Source organism: Euphorbia lathyris, chromosome 8 (genome assembly GCF_963576675.1).
Source record: "Euphorbia lathyris chromosome 8, ddEupLath1.1, whole genome shotgun sequence".
Taxonomy (NCBI): Eukaryota; Viridiplantae; Streptophyta; class Magnoliopsida; order Malpighiales; family Euphorbiaceae; genus Euphorbia; species Euphorbia lathyris.
Genome location: NC_088917.1, coordinates 87723512 through 87744062, shown reverse-complemented (window position 1 = coordinate 87744062; position 20551 = coordinate 87723512). Strand labels below are relative to the sequence as shown.

The following is a 20551-nucleotide window of genomic DNA, read 5'->3' as shown; positions in this document are numbered from 1 at the left end:
GGAAGGATTTGATATCGGAGCAGGCAAAACTTATGTTGGCTGCATTCAAATCTAAGTAAGATTAGCGTATAATTAGGTATATCTTGTGTATGTTTATATTTGTCTGTAAAAAAATGTAGGTTATCATTTGTTTTCACCTTTTGTTTAATATTTAGGAGTTGTTAACTGTTTTTAAGCGAAAGGAGTTGATATCGGAGCATGCAAAACTTATGTTGACTGCATTCAAATCTAAGTAAGATTAGCCCGTAATGAGGTATATCTTGTGTATGTTTATATTTGTCTGCAAGAAAATGTAGGTTATCATTTGTTTTCGCCTTTTGTTATGTTTAGGAGTTGGTAAGTGTTTTTAAGCGGAAGGAGTTGGTATCAGAGCAGGCAAAACTTTTGTTGGATGCATTCAAATCTAAGTAAGATTAGCCTGTAATGAGATATATCTTGTGTATGTTTATATTTGTCTGTAAAAAAATGTAGGTTATCATTTGTTTTCGCCTTTTGTTTCATATTTAGGAGTTGTTAACTGTTTTTAAGCGAAAGGAGTTGATATCGGAGCATGCAAAACTTATGTTGACTGCATTCAAATCTAAGTAAGATTAGCCTGTAATGAGGTATATCTTGTGTATGTTTATCTTTGGCTGCAAGAAAAGGCAGATAATCATTTGTTATCGCCTTTTATTATGTTTATGAGTTGGTAACTGTTTTTAAGCGGAAGGAGTTGATATCAGAGCAGGCAAAACTTATGTTGGATGCATTCAAATCTAAGTAAGATTAGCCTGTAATTGGGTATATCTTGAGTATGTTTATCTTTTTTTGCAAGAAAATGTCGGTTATGGTTTGTTTTCGCCTTTTGTTTAATATTTAGGACTTGGTAACTGTTTTTAAGCAGAAGGAGTTAATATCGGAGCAGGCAAAACTTATATTAGCTGCATTCAAATCTAAGTAAGATTTGCATGTACTTAGGGATATCTTGTGTATGTTTATATTTGTCTGCAAGAAAATATAGGTTATCATTTGTTTTCGCCTTTTGTTATGTTTAGGAGTTGGTAACTGTTTTTAAGCGGAAGGAGTTGATATCGGAGCTCGTAAAACTTTAGTTTGCTGCATTCCAATCTAATTAAGATTAGCCTGTAATTAGGTATATCTTGTGTATGTTTATCTTTGTTAGCGAGAAAAGGTAGGTTATCGTTTGTTTTCGCCTTTTGTTATTTTTAGGAGTTGGTAACTGTTTTTAAGCGGAAGGAGTTGATATCGGAGCAGACAAAACTTATGTTGGCTGCATTCAAATCTAAGTAAGATTAGCCTGTAATTAGGTATATCTTGTGTATGTTTATCTTTGTTAGCAAGAAAATGTAGGTTATCGTTTGTTTTCGTCTTTTGTTATTTTTAGGAGTTGGTAACTGTTTTTAAGTGGAAGGAGTTGATATCGGAGCACGCATAACTTATGTTGGCTGCATTCAAATCTAAGTAAGATAAGCCTGTAATTAGGTATATCTTGTGTATTTTAATATTTGTCTGCAAGAAAATATTGGTTATCATTTGTTTTCGCCTTTTGTTACGTTTAGGAGTTGGAAACTGTTTTTAAGCGGAAGGAGTTGATAACGGAGCAGGCAAAACTTATGTTGGATGCATTCAAGTCTAAGTAAGATGAGCCTGTAATTAGGTATATCTTTTGTATGTTTATATTTGTCTGCAAAAAAATGTAGGTTATCATTTTTTTCGCCTTTTGTTATGTTTAGGAGTTGGTAACTGTTTTTAAACGGAAGTAGTTGATATCGGAGTAGGCAAGACTTTTGTTGGCTGCATTCAAATCTAAGTAGAATTAGCCTATAATGTGGTATATCTTGTGTATGTTTATCTTTGTCAGCAAGAAAATGTAGATAATCATTTGTTATCGCCTTTTATTATGTTTATGAGTTGGTAACTGTTTTTAAGTGGAAGGAGTTGATATCGGAGCAGGCAAAACTTATGATGGATGCATTCAAATCTAAGTAAGATTCGCATGTAATTAGGTATATCTTGTGTATGTTTATGTTTGTTTGCAAGAAAATGTCGGTTATAGTTTGCTTTCGCCTTTTGTTTAATATTTTGGATTTGGTAACTTTTTTTAAGCGGAAGGAGTTGATATTGGAGTAGGCAAAACTTATGTTGGCTGCATTCAAATCTTAGTAATTAGGTATATCTTGTGTATGTTTATCTTTGTTAGCAAGAAAATGTAGGTTATTCTTTGTTTTCGCCTTTTGTTATTTTTAGGAGTTGGTAACTGTTTTTAAGCGGAAGGAGTTGATATCGGAGCTCGTAAAACTTTAGTTTGATGCATTCCAATCTAAGTAAGATTAGCCTGTAATTAGGTATATATTGTGTATGTTTATGTTTGTTAGCAAGAAAATAAAGGTTATCGTTTGTTTTCGCCTTTTGTTATTTTTAGGAGTTGGTATCTGTTTTTAAGTGGAACGAATTGATATCGGAGCAGGCAAAACTTATGTTGGTTGCATTCAAATATAAGTAGGATTAGCCTGTAATGAGGTATATATTGTGTATATTTATATTTGTCTGCAAGAAAATGTAGGTTATAATTTGTTTTCGCCTTTTGCTATGTTTAGGAGTTGGTAATTGTTTTTAAGCAGAAGGAGTTGATATCAGAGCAGGCAAAACTTTTGTTGGATGCATTCAAATCTAAGTAAGATTAACTTGTAATTAGGTATTTCTTTTGTATGTTGATCTTTATTTGCAAGAAAAGGTCGGTTATGGTTTGTTTTTGCCTTCCGTTTAATATATAGGAGTTGCTAACTGTTTTTAGCTAGAAGGAGTTAATATCGGAGCAGGCAAAACTTATATTCGTTGCATTCAAATCTAAGTAAGATTAGCATGTACTTAAGGATATTTTGTGTATGTTTATATTTGTCTGCAAGAAAATATAGGTTATCATTTGTTTTCGCCTTTTGTTATGTTTAGGATTTGGTAACTGTTTTTAAGCGAAATGAGTTGATATCGGAGCAGGCAAAACTTATGTTGGATGCATTTAAATCTAATTAAGATTGGCCTGTAATTAGGTATATCTTGTGTATGTTTATCTTTGTTAGCAAGAAAAGGTAGGTTATCGTTTGTTTTCGCCTTTTGTTATTTTTAGGAGTTGGTAACTGTTTTTAAGCGGAAGGAGTTGATATCGGAGCATGCAAAACTTATGTTGGCTGCATTCAAATCTAAGTAAGATTAGCCTGTAATTAGGTATATCTTGTGTATGTTTATCTTTGTTAGCAAGAAAAGGTAGGTTATCGTTTGTTTTCGTCTTTTGTTATTTTTAGGAGTTGGTAACTATTTTTAAGTGGAAGGAGTTGATATCGGAGCACGCATAACTTATGTTGGCTGCATTCAAATCTAAGTAAGATTAGCCTGTAATTAGGGATATCTTGTGTATGTTTATCTTTGTTTGCAAGAAAATGTCGGTTATGGTTTGTTTTCGCCTTTTGTTTAATATTTTGGATTTGGTAACTTTTTTTAAGCGGAAAGAGTTGATATTGGAGTAAGCAAAACTTATGTTGGCTGCATTCAAATCTAAGTAATTAGGTATATCTTGTGTATGTTTACCTTTGTTAGCAAGAAAAGGTAGGTTATCGTTTGTTTTCGCCTTTTGTTATTTTTAGGAGTTGGTAACTGTTTTTAAGTGGAAGGAGTTGATATCGGAGCACCCAAAACTTATGTTGGCTGCATTCAAATCTAAGTAAGATGAGCCTGTAATTAGGTATATCTTGTGTATGTTTATATTTGTCTGCAAAAAAATATAGGTTATCATATGTTTTCGCCTTTTGTTATGTTTAGGAGTTGGTAACTGTTTTTAAACGGAAGTAGTTGCTATCGGAGTAGGCAAGACTTTTGTTGGCAGCATTCAAATCTAAGTAGGATTAGCCTATAATGAGGTATATATTGTGTATCTTTATCTTTGTCTACAAGAAAAGGTAGATAATCATTTGTTATCGCCTTTTATTATGTTTATGAGTTGGTAACTATTTTTAAGCGGAAGGAGTTGACATCGGAGCAGGCAAAACTTATGTTCGATGTATTCAAATCTAAGTAAGATTAGCCTGTAATTAGGTATATCTTGTGTATGTTTATCTTTGTTTGCAAGAAAAGGTCGGTTATGATTTGTTTTCACCTTTTGTTTAATATTTAGGAGTTGTTAACTGTTTTTAAGCGGAAGGAGTTGATATCGGAGCAGGCAAAACTTATGTTGGCTACATTCAAATCTAAGTAGGATTAGCATGTAATTAGGTATATCTTGTGTATGTTTATCTTTGTTAGCAAGAAAAGGTAGGTTATCGTTTGTTTTCGCCTTTTGTTATTTTTAGGAGTTGGTAACTGTTTTTAAGCGGAAGGAGTTGATATCAGAGCAGACAAAACTTATGTTGGCTGCATTCAAATCTAAGTAAGATTAGCCTATAATTAGATATATCTTGTGTATGTTTATCTTTGTTAGCAAGAAAAGCTAGGTTATCGTTTGTTTTCGTCTTTTGTTATTTTTATGAGTTGGTAACTGTTTTTAAGTGGAAGGAGTTGATATCGGAGCATGCATAACTTTTGTTGGCTGCATTCAAATCTAAGTAGGATTAGCCTATATTGAGGTATATCTTGTGTATGTTTATCTTTGTCTCCAAGAAAAGGTATGTTATCATTTGTTATCGCCTTTTATTATGTTCAGGAGTTGGTAACTGTTTTGCTCTCCTGCTATATGGTGAGGTAGGAAGAGAGAAGAGAAGAATAAAGTAAGAGAGAGAATAGTAGATTTCATTTATTCTCAAGATGCTCTGCTAGTACAGATTTCCTTCTCCATATAGCAGGAGAGCAAAATAGTTACAAGCTGTACTGTGACAGCTGGCATAAGATGCCAAAATTAGTTAGCTCATATCCTAACCTCTGGCTATTAGGGAAAAGAAGAAACAACTAACTGCATAAAACAATAATAACAAACATAATAATAATAACTCTTAAAAGAAAATAACTAACTGAATGGATAATAACCACTTCAGTCCTGCAACTTTAATTCTTCTTACTTCTGCGTTTGTATGTGACAATACCTCCTCCTTTACTACATTCTTGTCCCCAAGAATGAAAAAACTCAGGAAATTGAGCTGTAACCGTAGCTTGATCTTCCCATGTAGCATCTATGACTAGCATGCCTTCCCAATGAATTAGCAACTGAGGAACTGCTTGATCATTAATGATTGCATTTCTGCTGTTAAGAACCTTGGCTGGCTGAATGATGAACTCACCAGAACTAGTAGGAGGTAGTGTGGTTAGGCAAGTGGTAGGAGAAGAAGGTTTCTTCTTCAATAGAGAGATGTGAAAAACATCATGAATTTTGCAAGTAATAGGCAATTTGAGTTTGTAAGCCACTTTGCCTATGCGTGCAATGATCTGAAAAGGACCATAATAACGAGCACTTGAGTGAGCTACGTAGGGCCACTGTAACCTGTCTGTAAGGTTGCAACTTCAAATAGACCCAGTCTCCAACTGTAAATTCTCTATCTGTGCGATGGAGATCAGCATTTTGCTTTATTCTGTTCTGAGCAGTTGTTAAGCACTCTTTAAGATAGCTATTCATAGTATCCCTCTCCTGGAGCAAGTCAGCCACAGCTGCAACTTGTGTAGTGATCTGATGCAGTATAGGAAGTCTGGGAATGGTTCCATACAGGGCTTGGTAAGGGGACATCTTGATGGCACTATGATAAGTGGAATTATACCAAAATTCTGCTAGGCTCAACCACTTAGACCATGTTTTAGGTTTCAAAAAACACATGCCTCTAAGGTAATTTTCTAAGCATTGATTCAACCTTTCTGACTGACCATCAGTCTGAGGATGGTAGGCACTGCTAAAGTGTAGTTGAGTGCCCAAGAGTTTCAGCAGTTCTTTCCAGAAGATCCCAGTGAATATCCTGTCCCTGTCTGAGACAATGGAGCATGGCATCCCATGTAATTTGAAAATATTGTCAATGAAGACCTGAGCCACTGTAGCAGCATTGAATGGATGAGAGAGCTTTATGAAATGTCCTCCTTTTGAGAATCTATCCACCACAACTAGGATAGTATCATAACCATAGGACTTAGGTAATTTCTCAATGAAGTCCATGGTAATATCCTGCCAACCACCTGATGGAATTGGAAGGGGTTGCAAAAGACCAGGATAAGCTGAGTTATCCACCTTGCACCTTTGGCAAGTGTCACAATTAGAAACCCACTCTGTCACTGCCTTAGATAAGTGAGGCCAGTAGAAGTGTTGTTGAACCCTTGTCAAGGTGCCTTTGATTCCTGAATGCCCCCCAATTGGTGAATTGTGACACTCAATCAAGATCTTGGCCCTTAAGTCGGTATGAGTTCCAATGTAGAGCTTGGAATGGTATCTGAGTAGGCCATTGGTGAAAGTGAAACCAGAATGAGATGTTGGGGCAATGGTCAATTGCTGAATTAGAGAATCAGCATATGCATCTCCATTGTAGGATTCCTGAACCTCATGTAGCTAAGTAGGCAAGACCATGGTGATTGCCATCACTTGTTGATTACTCTCCAATTTCCCTTCTTGTTGGCGAGAAAGGGCATCTGCCACCTTATTTTCACTTCCCTTCTTATACTGGATAGTATAGTATAGCCCTAAGAGCTTGGATATGCCTTTATGTTGTAAATAAGTGTGGAGTTTCTGCTCAAGCAGATGCTTAATGCTTTCATGATCTGTCTTTATGATGAACACTGAATGCTCTAAGTAATGTCTCCAACTTATGCAAGCCTGCAAAATGGCTAGCAATTCCCTCTCATAGGCTGACAGTCTTTGATTTCTAGGGCTTAGTGTCTTGGAGAGAAAACACAGGGGTCTCCCATGTTGCATTAAGACTGCTCCTATGCCAATGCCACTAGCATCACATTCAATGAAAAATGGGTGAGTGAAATCTGGCAAGGCCAGCACTGGTGCCTTAGTCATTAGGAGTTTCAGTTGATTGAAAGCATCTTGAGCTGCGGGATTCCAGAGAAAATTGTCTTTCTTTAGAAGATCTGTAAGAGGCCTACTAATGGTCCCATAGCCTTGAATGAATCTCCTGTAGTAGCCAGTAAGGCCTAGGAATCCCCTGAGTTGCTTTAGGGTAGTAGGAGTTGGCCATTGCTGCATTGCAGATATCTTTGCAGGATCTGTTGCCACCCCTTCAGCTGAGATGATATGCCCCAGATAAGCTACACTTGAAGTACCAAAATCACATTTGGACCCCTTGGCATACAGCTGATGTTCTCTAAGGACTTGAAAGACTAAGTCAAGGTGAATGAGGTGTTCTGCTTCACTATTGTTGTAGATGAGTATATCATCAAAGAACACAAGCACAAACTTCCTTAGGTAAGGAGCAAAGATAGTATTCATAAGAGATTGGAATGTGGCAGGTGCATTTGTGAGGCCAAAAGGCATGATCAAGAAGTCATAATGCCCTGTGTGAGTCCTGAAGGCTGTTTTTGGTATGTCATCAATGTTCATTCTAATTTGATGATACCCTGCTCTCAAGTCTATCTTAGAGAAGAGCTTAGCTCCTTGTAATTCATCAATGAGCTCTTGTATGATAGGGATAGGAAATTTATGCTTAACAGTAGCCTTGTTTAATTCCCTATAATCAACGCAAAACCTCTAGGTTCCTTCTTTCTTCTTGACTAAGAGAACTGGCGAAGCATATGGACTGTGGCTAGGTTGAATGATACCATTTGTCAATATTTCAATAATGAGTTTCTCAATCTCATTCTTTTGATGATGTGAATACCTATAGGGTCTTACATTGATAGGTTCAGTACCTGGTTTGAGAGGTATGGAGTGGTCATGAGATCTTTTGGGAGGTAAGGTAGTTGGTGGTTGAAATAGGTCTTGGTAAGACTGAATCAGGTTTTGGTAGGCTTTAGGAACCTTAGGAAGGTGAGAATTAGGTAAAACCAGATCTTGATCTTGCACAGATATCAAAAACAACCTAGAGGTTACACCTTTCCAGCCCTTAGATACAAGGTGATTAATGGATTTGAGTGACATGGCTTTAAGCTTCACTTCACCAGTTAAACCATGTAACTCAAGTGGTTGTTGATCCTTATAGATTATGAGTTTGTTGTTATCAAAATCAAAGGTTATAGGAGTATGACCTCTCATCCAATCCACCCCAAGAATTAGATCATAATCTCCTAAGTCTAAGATTCTAACAGGAAAGGAAAACTTAGTGTTTCTCATGGACCATTGAAAACTATCACATTTAGTACTTACAGTCAATTGCCTTCCATCTGCCACAGCTACAACAGTTGGTTTGACTTGCAACAAGGGTAGCTTAGCCTCCTCAGCCAACTTCTGGTCCACAAAACTGTGTGTGCTTCCTGAATCGATGAGGATCATGATAGGTTTCTTGTGCACAATTCCCTTCAACCTGGTTGTGTTGTGAGTGACCCCTCCATCTAAAGCATTCACTGACAGAGATATGGGCTCTACTTGATCATTGCTTGTCTCCAGGTTGGAAACTTGCTCCTCTTCTGTGATGTCTCCACCTTCTTCATTCTCTTCAGGATCCAGATTCATCACATTAAGCTTCTTAGTAGTGCACTGGTGGCCTGGGAAATACTTCTCCCCACATTTCCAACAGGCCCCTAGAACCTTTTTATAATTCTGAGTGTTGTTTGTAGGTTTAGGTTCATTACCCTTGACAACAATGGCTGTTGAAGTAGTGGCTGTTTGGCTTGGTTTGAATGAAGCTATAGGAGTTGGGTTCCATGGTTTGTTGGTGATGGTAGGTTTATATTGGGACTTGGGTTTTACCACCTCAATCAACTCCTTAATGTGGATTTCTTCCTGTTTAGCTGCCTTAATTACTGAATAGATTTCAGTGTCTTGGTCATACCTCAAGGCAGATCTGATTTCAGGTTTGAGGCCTGTGAGGAAGCTGCTCACCTAGAATGAAGGGTTCATAGTTGGAAATCTACGTTCCATTTTAAGTTTTAATACCTCAAATTCTTCCTGGTATTGCAATACAGTTGAAGATTGCTTGAGATTGGCCATCTCTGCCACCACATCTTTGATCTCAGTCTCCTGGAACCTCTTAGTGATTTCCTCAATAAACTCCTCCCAACTGGCCTCTTCATTGGCCTGGCTCCAGTTCTTATACCAGGTGTCTGCCTTCCCTTGCAAGTAGATGCCTGCTAGCTCCTTCCTCTTCTCCTTTGCTACTTCAAATAACTGGAAATACTTATGGCATTTACTAACCCAGTTTTCCACTTCAGTACCATCAAAGAAGGGTAACTCACATTTGGGGATCATTTTGTTAGAATAGGGAGGTTTAGGTGGTACTTCTGGTATATGGAGGGTGTTTGGATTTGGCAATATGCCTTTGGTGGGATTCATCGTTCCAGAGGAAGATGGGAATGAGATATGCTGAGTTTGAATCACCTTAGCTATGGCAGAAACAGACTTAGTGAGTTCTACCAGGGTCTGTTGAGTTTGGAGTTGTTCTAGACGGGATTGTGATTGTATTTCTTTAGATGAGGCCTGTTCATGGCGCAGCTCATCCCATCTGGTTTGCTGGTGTGTTTGAAGATCCAGCATCTGATTCTGTAGAGCTTGAAGTTGGTTGGTGGTGGAATCAGTAACCAGATTGAGCTGTGCTTGGAGATTCTTGAATTGTTGCTCCAGATTTTCCATGGCTGTGTTTTATGCTTTAGTGGCTGCTCTAGTAAGAAAAAGAAGAGAGTGTTTAAGAATGGTGAGAATGTTTAAGAATGGTGAGGTAGGAAGAGAGAAGAGAAGAATAAAGTAAGAGAGAGAATAGTAGATTTCATTAATTCTCAAGATGCTCTGCTAGTACAGATTTCCTTCTCCATATAGCAGGAGAGCAAAACAGTTACAAGCTGTACTGTGACAGCTGGCATAAGATGCCAAAATTAGTTAGCTCATATCCTAACCTCTGGCTATTAGGGAAAAGAAGAAACAACTAACTGCATAAAACAATAATAACAAACATAATAATAATAACTCTTAAAAGAAAATAACTAACTGAATGGATAATAACCACTTCAGTCCTGCAACTTTAATTCTTCTTACTTCTGCGTTTGTATGTGACACTATAATGAGTATCTGATTTTAAATACATTCCTATACACTGAATAGGCAATAATCTGTGTGGTCAATTATTTAAATGCAATTTCTGTTGATATCAGCAGTTAAACTTGTCATAGTCATTTGATGAATTCAGTTGTACAAATGATATGTTTTTAACCAGGTATGAGAATAAGCACAAGAACATAATATGTCAAATTCTCAGAATCTGTTCAATGTAATCAATGATTGAGAATAAGCAGAAAAAGCATAATTGAATAGTCTACAACTATTCACGGCACCCATTGCAAAGGAGTAATAAATAATGTTATTACTTGCATATAAATCAGGGACCCCAATTCCGGTTTGAATAGCCATATTTGTTGTTTAAGTCATATAATAATAATAATTCCAAGTAACTTGCCTCGTGCTCCATACTCATTCTCAATCTGAGTTATCAAAGACACTCGAATCCATCCTTTCGAAGTTTTGAAGTCGTCATTCCACAGCTTATTATATGACCATATCAGAATGTTAGTGTTAAGACACATGAAACAGTACATCTGTAATTTATCATCACAGACATTCCATTTATAACTGTTCAATTGAAACAGAACTTGAAGTTTGTAAATTAATTGCAATTCCTGAAATTTTACCAACATTAATCACAATTCATCGAGTCTCTAAATAACTCTAAACTTCACTTGTGCTGAAAACAACTAGCCTGAAAATGCCAAACATAAACAACGAGTTTTTAGAGCCTATAGATTATAGTTTGCTTAACCAAATTATAGAAATTAGTACTAAAAATACAACCAGAACATCAGCCATGAAATTATTCACAATAGTAGCTTGATACTCCCATATAGCATCAATAGTAGGAAATGGAGACCAAATTAGGACTTTTCCATCGTTCAGGATAACCATGATTGCAGAAACAAGTAATTTTATCATGCATATTTGTTTTGCATATATGACAATACTTGGCCAATGATTGCAGAAACAAGTAATTTTATCATGCATATTTGTTTTGCATATATGACAATACTTGGCCAGTCCACTTCTATCAGTCTCTGTCTTGTTAGATCTACACGCTTGTTCACTGAAGAATATGCCTTGGAGCCTGTGGCTATATTAACAAACTCAGTTGAATCCATGAAGGAAACCTCATTTTGCTTGTCAATGCGAAATAACATAGATCAAGCCTTATTGACTGTAGGAAGTGGATCCATCAACAGATGTGATTCCTAACATGGTCATAATCTAAAGAGCAACAAATCGTATTTAGAGAAAGAGGAATATCAGATCTATTTCTCATAATCAATTACAGAAAAGGAATGGCTATATATAGCCTTACAGGGAAAAGAAAAAGAAACACTGTTACCTAACGGTAGCAGTACAAAAGTAAGAAAGATAACTGTTGAGCTGACAGTTATACATGTAAAGATAAAGGGTAGAAAGGTAAAAGATGTTTTGTATCTCCAATAGCCTCCCCTCAAGTTGAGGATGGTGACATAAGGAATAATCCCAACTTGGACAGTGCAAACCTCATCTGAGAACTTGTGAGGTTCTTGGTAAGTAAATCTGCCAGCTGAAAATCTGTTGAGACATATGGAGTGATGATGAAGCCTTTGTTAACTTGTTCTCGGACCACATGGCAGTCGATATCAATGTGCTTCACCTTTTCGTGGAAAACAGGAATTGCTGCGATATAAATGGCAGCTTGGTTGTCACAGTTAAGTGGGATTGGGAGTATAACAGGCACCTTGAACTCAGGCAATAGATAACTCAGCCATTTAAGCTCACAAACCGTTCTTGCCATGGCTCGATATTCAGCCTCTGCTGAAGATGTACTAACTGTACACTGCTTCTTGGATTTCCATGAAATAAGGCTTGACCCAAGCATTACACAATAACCTGTAACAGACTTACGAGTAATTTTGCAACTTCCCCAATCAGAGTCACAATAACTTGTAAGCTGATAATCATTGTCCTTCGAATAAAATAACCCAACAAAACGAGTACCCTTAAGATACCTCAACACGTGAACAGCAGCGTCCCAGTGAATCTTTGCTGGTTTCTGCATAAACTGGCTGAGTTGTTGGGTGATGAAGGCAATGTCAGGCCTAGTGAATCCCAGGTACAGAAGCTTACCGATTACCTTCCTATATATTTCAGGGTGTGGATAATCTTCTGCATCTGGGTCTGGTTTGTCAAGTTGTATTCCAGAAGCAAAAGGGCTGGAAACTTCATTCGCATTCAGGTAACCTGTGTCTGTTAATAGGTCATGTATGTAAAGATAAAGGGTAGAAAGGTAAAAGATGTTTTGTATCTCCAATATAATCACTATTTAAACCACACAAAAACTGCATCAAGTTGTCCTCGTCATAAATACTCTATGATATTCCTCGTTTCTCCACATTTGTAATTGATCACTGGTTTAAGCACTTCAATTTCAACCCAAAGACTCTTTAATTAGTTAAACAAAGATGTTACAGACATCAAACCCTGGCAAAGTGTATTCAACTCCTCCAAATGAAAATACAAATGTCCAACATGCAAATAATAATATAAGCTGTTACAAGGTATCTAGAACTAGAATACAAAACTAAATTTGATACTACATATGATACAATACGTCATATGATGTATAGTACATAAGCTATAATATGCTAGAATACTAACAATGCACCTTCACAATTGTAACAAAAGACTGCAAATTGCCAAATAATCTGTAAGAAAATTGATTTAGATTATTCCTCTAAAATGGGACATTCATAATTGTAATTAATTCAATTAACAACTTTTAAACTCAGTAAGACATTTCATCAAATTAATTAGCAACAGAACAAGCAGAAAATAGGATGCAAGGTGAGATTGAAAGCGAAAAAAATCAAAACGACATACCTGAGAGGGTATAATGGGAAATCTTGGGACTCAAACAGATGTTGACTCTTCATCAAATTGACAATCATTTCAGTGAACCCTTGCATTGTCCTTTGCAATAACATTTTCAGGTCCTTAAAGCTATGTAACAGAGTGAGAATCCAAGAATTTAAACTAATTTCTTCATAATCTTGTAAAACATGGTAACAAATGAGCAAAGGGTACTATGAAACTCCCCCATCTCAAATTCTGGCCAGCATAGGAACTAATATATTTTAATTGTTAAGAAACAACAATATGAACCTGTTATGTACAGCAGAAGAAATGAGAAAATTAAGGAGTGAATTGGTTATTAGCCAGGTTTATATTAAATTGGTAAATGTTAAGTTGATCTGCTGTTTAGTTAAAACTTTGTGATAGTCTGTTGTAAACTTACACAATTGTAACCAAGATCTATCAATGAACAAATATGAAGAATTACTTCAAAATTCTCCTTCTTCATATCTGCTATCTTTCTCTCTCTAAAATTCTTATTATTCCTATCATTCCCATCAGAAAATTATATCAGAACCAGACATATTATGAATTGCCAGTAAGACCTCAAAAACGTTATTTCAGACTAGATCACTGAGAACACATGAATTCAGCAATTGAATGCAGAACCATAAGTTACCTGGTCATTACATGTGTCCTAATGTTCCACCTATTTGAGCTATATATATTCCTTTTCATTTCGTTGAGCTCACCGATCTATATACTACTTTTCTTTCCTTTTGGTTTTAATATTGTCATCCATAAAATTCTGATATGACAAATCTATGAGAGCAAGAAAATTGAAGTCATTTTGGAACCATAAGGAATATGATCCAAGTATTAAAGCATTTTTGTACTTAGTAATTGAGAGGAGAGGGCGTAGGGAGCTTGATCTGTTTGTGGTTGATGAGTTTTAAGATTGTCATGGGGAATATGTCGTAACCCCTGGTTGTTTAGTATCAAATTAAAGTTAAACTGTTGAATTACATCTGCCAGTTCCTCCTCTATATGTCATATGAAATTGCGGAATTACTATAGTATTATCAAATTAAACTAGAGGGACTAAAATGTAGACATTCAGCCGAGTATAAGAATCAATATTTGCATTTTTTCCTACTAAATTTAGGTGTTTAACTGTTCACATTTACCATGATGAGGAATAAGTCCTCCATAACAGAAAGTCTTTCAGATTGGCTTTATTATTTACGATGAAAATGAATTAAGAGATATAAAAGGAAGGAAATAAAAGGAGCACTGAACATTTGTGGCCTTGTCAATTGACTACTAATAGGCAAGTTGGTACAACACAAACACGTTATTTACCTAGAGACCAACTCTTAAAAGCCTAAGATACTGATATGTAGATGGTCAAACATATGTATATACCAAAGTAGCAAGGGCCAAAACTAGACTAGCAGCGAGTGTTTTTGCTTGCATTGTCATGTAGATTTAAGATGAATAGTCTAATGGGTCTAGTAAACATCAAAATTTACCAATCTAAACAATGGTAATGCACAATGTAACTCAATAATATTGTAGTTTCCAGTTTCAGCATTCCAAACCTGGAAAACTGGTCCAGCTTTAGACTTTGCTGCATATGCGATGTAGGCAACAAAGACGATATGGCTATTTCATCTTCACCCCGAGCAACTCCCAACTGAATCAACACCTACATTTCTAAAAGAATGAATTACTACCATTCACTGAATAAATAATGAAGAGATGTATGTTTTCTATTACCCATAAAGGTAAATTAAAGCATATTGTTTCTCAGCCAATCCATAAGTCTTATCCATAAAAGCTCGAGATACCAGCTATCTAAAGTGCACATCTAGTTTGGTCCTAAAATGCAATTACCACAAATTATTGTCAATTTATCCACTCCCCTTATCCTGGTTCAATTCCACTAGTTGATTACTGTTATTATATTAATGCATGAAGAAGCAAAAAACAAAAATATAATGCTTCCTTCCTCCCATTATCCATACCAGGAAACAACATTTTAGTTTAAACATATCAAAGTAATATAAACCAAGCATATGGTTCATAGATTATAAACTATAAGAAAATGTTACCTCATTTAATTGACTATTTAATTATGATAACCCCAAGTTGCTTGACTTGTGCTCCATACTACTCTCAATCTGAATTATTGTAGACATTCGGTCATTTGATCAGTTTGAAGTTTGAACTAGTCATTCCACAGCTAAATATATGAACATATCAAAATGAACAGTACAGGAAATAGCTCTTTACTTCACCAGTACAGGAAACAACTAGCCTCGGAATGCCAAATGAACAGAACAAGTATTTATAGCTCGTAGTTTATTGAAAAGACAAACCATTGAAATGAAGTGGGATTCCAAATAAGGTGAAAAACTGTAGCCTAAATGGTATTTAGGGTAACTAGACTTGTGGTTAATGTATTATCTATAAATGGATCATCCAGTCTCCAACTATTTTAACCTTTTCTCTAGAAAATGGAACCCACAGAACTCCAAAGCTAAATAAAATGAAGAAAGAGATGCTTAAATGAAACCATTAGATATGAACACATTCTGAACTACTCAGATTGAGTTTCACCAAGCAAGAGTGCCAAGCAAATGTTGACATAGAAAGTGTAACAAACAATGTAATATACTAGGAATACATGGGATACCATGTAGATTAAGAAACTATATTGATATGTTTTATTTAAGAGCAATACACATATATACAAAGTTATCCTTCAATCAAGGAGACAAACTGACCCTACCAGCGGCTCTAGCAGACCTATGCTCTAACAGAAAGAAAGTGTCAGCTATAGCATAAAAATAGCTATCATCCTACTGTCTCTTCAATAAACAAAAGAATTGAACTGTTAAGTTCAAGAGCAATAAACAAAGTAATAATAAACAAGAGTAGTATACAGCCCAAATTATTATAAGCGTCCAAAAATATTACATCACAAGAAATTGCTTGCATATAATGCAGTATTGCTAAATCCAGATGGCCTCAATCTATTAAACCAGATTTTTTAGTCATAACTACAACTTCCAACCAAAAATGAGAAACAAAAGAAAATGTTTTAGTAAAATCACATAACGAGTAATTCAGTAGCAGAGATGTGAATAGAAGCTTAAGCTTAAGCAAAGACCTGTCCTCATTGCTTGGGACTGGAAGCCTCGAACCAGGCGTCACCTCCTACATCCATTAGTTTAGCTAAACAGTTTCTTTAATGAAGGAAAGAAAATGAAGTTAGAAAAACAAATGGTTTCCTGGTCCATTTATGTACACATTTATTACCAAAAAATACAAACACATGCAATATTTTTAAATGAACGAAAGAATGAAGCAGATCTTGCCTTTTGTTCAGTTGCAATGTGGAATTCATATCTAGCAGCATAACTGTAAAAAAACACGGAGACACATTCATATTGATAGAAACTGATGGAACTTTCAAATTGATGACAACGGTAGACACATTCATATTGAACCAGTGAATTGGCATATCAGATGTAAAACAATATAGCAGCCGATTAAGGGCGTGAAAGCAAGCAAGCTAAACCGATCGAGTCTCAAGTTATACAGTTCAGTTCAAACTAAAATGAGCCTAGTCGTTTTCTATACTGTTAACAGAAATCTAGGTAGTATCATACTGAATTCGTTTGAGTGAGATTTGAAAACCTGAAATTACAAGTGAACAAAGTTTCTCCATGCTAACTAATATTTCAAACATAAATAAACAGAATCCAAGCAAGTCGCCATCCAAAAGATAACGACTCCATAGTAACTTAACACCAAACCTCCCGTCTATATCTTTATCTTTTCAAATCCATCTATACAACAACAACAACAACAACAAAGCCTTAGTCCCGAAATGATTCGGGGTCGGCTAACATGAACCATCATATAAAACCGTGAAAATCAAGTCGTGTCAGCGACACAGATTCGCTCCCTCCACTCCGTCCTATCCACTACCATATTTTCCTCAATTCCCAATAAACTCATATCACTCTCGATCACCCTCCTCCAAGTTTGCTTAGGTCTTCCCCTACCCCTCACCACTACATCCCTTTGCCACTCTTCGGTTCTCCTAACCGGCGCATCAAGCGCTCTACGTCTCACATGGCCAAACCACCTTAGTCGGTTTTCTCTCATTTTATTCTCAATAGATGTGACCCCTACTTTTGTCCTAATTATTTCATTACGCACCCGGTCCTTTCTCGTGTGACCACACATCCATCTCAACATACGCATCTCCGCCACCGACATCAACTAACCAAATCCATCTATATATAAGTAAAATTCTTGGAGAAACAAAAATGAAATTATCACAACCTCTAGCCATTACACATGATAAAACCAAAAAACTAAACAAAAATCAAATTCCATTAGTAAATAACATTTGTTAAAAGTACTTTCAAGTAACTTCTTAACTCTCTTCCTTTAATTATTTTTGGTCTATATCGTCTGGTATCCTAGGCCTGACAGCAACTAACCAGGCTAGGTTGCACCGAGCATTTTAAATACAGCTGCATTCCCATCCTCACAAATTGAACCCAGATTAAATGGTTAACCTTATCCAATTACAATACTTATACTACCTGAGCAAGTGCACCGTGGTTATTTCCATTTCAGTAATAACAGTTTAATATACTTCTCTTCCTCCTAAAGAATTCAAAGGTCCATTCACTAGAGTAAAAAAGGCAAAGGATTTCTATTAGATGCTATAAGTTATGCAGAACAAAACAAAGAAAAGAGGCATACCTAGAAGTCACTCCAAACATCTTAAGCATTTAAACCAGATATTCAACAGTATAAACTCTAAGAGGCATTTATGGTGCCCCTGTTTTTGGTTTAATTCCTCTCCAATGCTTAATATACTCGGCTGGTCCTTTATCATGCTTGTTGAACTCCTCGAATGGTCAAAGAAATCTAGAATTACATTTATCGCTTACATCATAAATATGCCAGAAGGCATAATATAGTTGCAGTGGTGGAAATTGTCATGCTAAAATTGACGCAAGTAAAATAACATGTATCATGAACTTATGCGGTTATGAAACAAAAGATGTTTTTGCAACAGAAGAATTACCTTAACAATGTCAGAACAAGTGTAACAATACATTTATTTACCCTTTAGAACCACATAAAATGAATCTTGAAGTGGTACAGTTTCTCCTCTTTCCTGCAACAATAATTTCAACAAGCAGTCAATTTTAAGACTTGGGCAAACAAATTAAAGAGTTAGCCAACAACAAAGAACAAGAGTCACAGGTGCTTAGTAAGACCTGGGCAATTCAACAATAAGAAAGGATAATAAGCTACTTAAATGAATTTAGCATTATGTTTAGCAGAAAAATGAGACTCACTTCCCTTAGATTGCAGTTTGAAACAACAAAACATCTTAGAGATGAGACAATGAGACTCACTTCACTTTTGGATTTGATGCTCCTTCGTAGAATTGATATTTTAAAGCAGAGTATTATTACCACTAAAATAATTTTGTAAAGGCAACTAGGAGCTATTTGAAACTGAAACAGATCTGATACAATGTATGTTATAAAAAGGAATAAAAAGGAATCCATGTTATGTTATAATGTATGTATCTGACTAGTTTATTATGTTCTTGGAAACCATTCTCTCTACGTGTTTTGTGGGTTTGTTTAACTTCAGTTTGAATGGGAAATAGTGCTCACTTTCTTCCAAATAAATAAATAAAAAGATATCAACTGCAGTTCAGGAAATCTGAATCTGGTTGCATGGAATAGAACCAAACATATGAAATTCGAATAGTGAAAGGGTATAAACTTACATTCAACGTGTCAATGATCAGTGGTAGAGAAGGACCTCTTAGGAGAGAAAGAAGCTCTGGATCCCGTGAAGATCAGTTCGAAGACACGGGGAGACAGACAGCTGCGAAAAGGTGAGATAGAGACTCATCATTGTACAGTAAGAAATCTAAATAGCTCTAAGCATGATATAAATTATTAATTTCTATCAATCATATATAAAAATGAAGTTAAAAAATTAAACCAGCACAAGAAAAATGCAAATTTCTCATCATATGTACTTCAACAACTACAGTAGCGCATATTTAAACACTCCTTACCTCATTTTAATTTCCATAACTATATTAAACAGTTAAAGTGAACTAAGATACTGGCATTTCAGCTAAAACGAAGCAAAATAACAATCACATTCAAGCGATAGAAGAAAAACAATATAAAAGAAAGAGAAAAGCCGCATCAACAGAGAATAAAAATAATCACTTAAACAGTTAGCAAATATAGTACATATTTCCAGTGAAACTCATGATAACTTTCACTTGAATTCACCAGGGCGACAAGACAGTGGCGAACCTGTAAGTAGAAGAATGCAATTGCCGCATGAGAAAAAAAAAAGAATAGCAGTATTGAGTTATAGATATAACAGTTTCTTTTAATGGAAACGAGAACGAAATAAAAAGAAATTCGAGAATTGAATCATAGAAGAAGTACCTATATATTCTTCAGACTACAATTATCGGTTCTCTTAGAAGACACTGTGTCGGAGTTGTCGAGCAGGAGATCGGAGCAGGAGATTGGGGGAATTGCGGTCTGATTAAAAAGAGCAGCTTATATATTAGTACTTGTAGGGGCAAAGTAGGGATTTCCACTAGTTCCAGGGAAGATCAAAAGTCAAGCTAAGTATAATTGGTCAACAATAACCTTTAGAAAGCCATAACTTTTAGCTCGGTTGTCCGATCGGGGCGAATTTTTTTTTGAAGTCGGGTAGAATTTCGAGAGCTACGCGGTGGCAAGCTCCCGAAGGGAGCTTGTCCAAGTTTCGTCTCCAAAATCCATTTCTATCATTGGAAATTTGGCATTTTTAAAAAAAATATCTTTCTTTTACTCCAATTCATACATATAAATATCGAGATGTGAAATGACATTGTTATAGCTTATCAATATCAATTTAAATGACAACTTTACGAGTTTATTTTATAAATGTTTGAGGTTTAGATATGAATTAAAAGATAAGTATAATTGAGAAGAAATACTTATACATAAGAATTGGTTTGGTGTAGTGGTAAGTTTTATATTTTTGTTTTAAGAGGTCCTGTGTTCTAGTAGCAACCATGTAATCTTTTTATTTGCCTACACACTAATTAAAAGACATATGTCTAGTAGGTCTTGTGTTCATTGTAATAACCATTTCCTTTTATCTTTATATTTTAATTCCATAATCCAATTATTTTACTAATTAAATTAGACATCCTTTTCACCGGTTTCTTAAATATGTCCGTAAAAATATATTGGTTCCCTAAACTTTGTTAGTGTCTCAACAGGTTCTTGAAATTGCTTATTTCGTATCACCGGCTCCTTAAACTTGTCCGTAAAAGTAGATTAATTCCGTTAACTTTGCAAACGTGTCACCAACTCTCTAAACTTATTTAAGTTGTTTTATCAAACAAACTTAAACGTAAGTGCTGAAATTGGTTATCAAACATGACCTAACTCTCGATCCTCATCCATTCGATTTCTCAAATATAGATAAGTTCTGTATTTTTATTTTAAGAGGTCTTGTATT

The 20551-nt window shown here is 35.6% G+C and overlaps 1 protein-coding gene across 15 annotated transcripts; it reads right to left on the bottom strand.

Moving 5' to 3' along the window:
* Positions 1 to 11361: 11361 nt before the first annotated feature.
* Positions 11362 to 19562, bottom strand: LOC136202738 (uncharacterized mitochondrial protein AtMg00810-like). 15 transcript variants are annotated; one of them, XM_065993567.1, is made up of 11 exons: positions 19480 to 19562; positions 19276 to 19341; positions 18795 to 18895; positions 17747 to 18167; positions 16342 to 16384; positions 16134 to 16209; positions 15073 to 15141; positions 14560 to 14666; positions 12986 to 13105; positions 12764 to 12810; positions 11362 to 12352 (listed from the first exon to the last, which is right to left on the bottom strand). In XM_065993567.1, exons 8-11 carry the CDS (start codon positions 14592 to 14594, stop codon positions 11574 to 11576), a joined length of 981 nt encoding a protein of 326 aa, XP_065849639.1. In that variant the 5' UTR covers positions 14595 to 14666; positions 15073 to 15141; positions 16134 to 16209; positions 16342 to 16384; positions 17747 to 18167; positions 18795 to 18895; positions 19276 to 19341; positions 19480 to 19562; the 3' UTR covers positions 11362 to 11573. The 15 variants fall into 15 exon arrangements, 13 of the variants coding, with proteins under 13 accessions (XP_065849639.1, XP_065849642.1, XP_065849643.1 ...); XM_065993570.1 differs by having other exon boundaries at positions 16134 to 16180; XM_065993571.1 differs by having other exon boundaries at positions 18075 to 18167.
* Positions 19563 to 20551: the final 989 nt, after the last annotated feature.

Coding starts and splice junctions, on each gene's coding strand:
- LOC136202738 (XM_065993565.1), bottom strand. CDS start 14,594: ATGCAGCAAAGTCTAAAGCTGGACCAGTTTTCCAG. Junction 13,106..14,559: donor AAGCTGGACCAGTTTTCCAG/GTTTGGAATGCT, acceptor TCTGTTACATAG/CTTTAAGGACCTGAAAATGT. Junction 12,353..12,763: donor TACAATTGTGAAGGTGCATT/GTTAGTATTCTA, acceptor ACCTATTAACAG/ACACAGGTTACCTGAATGCG.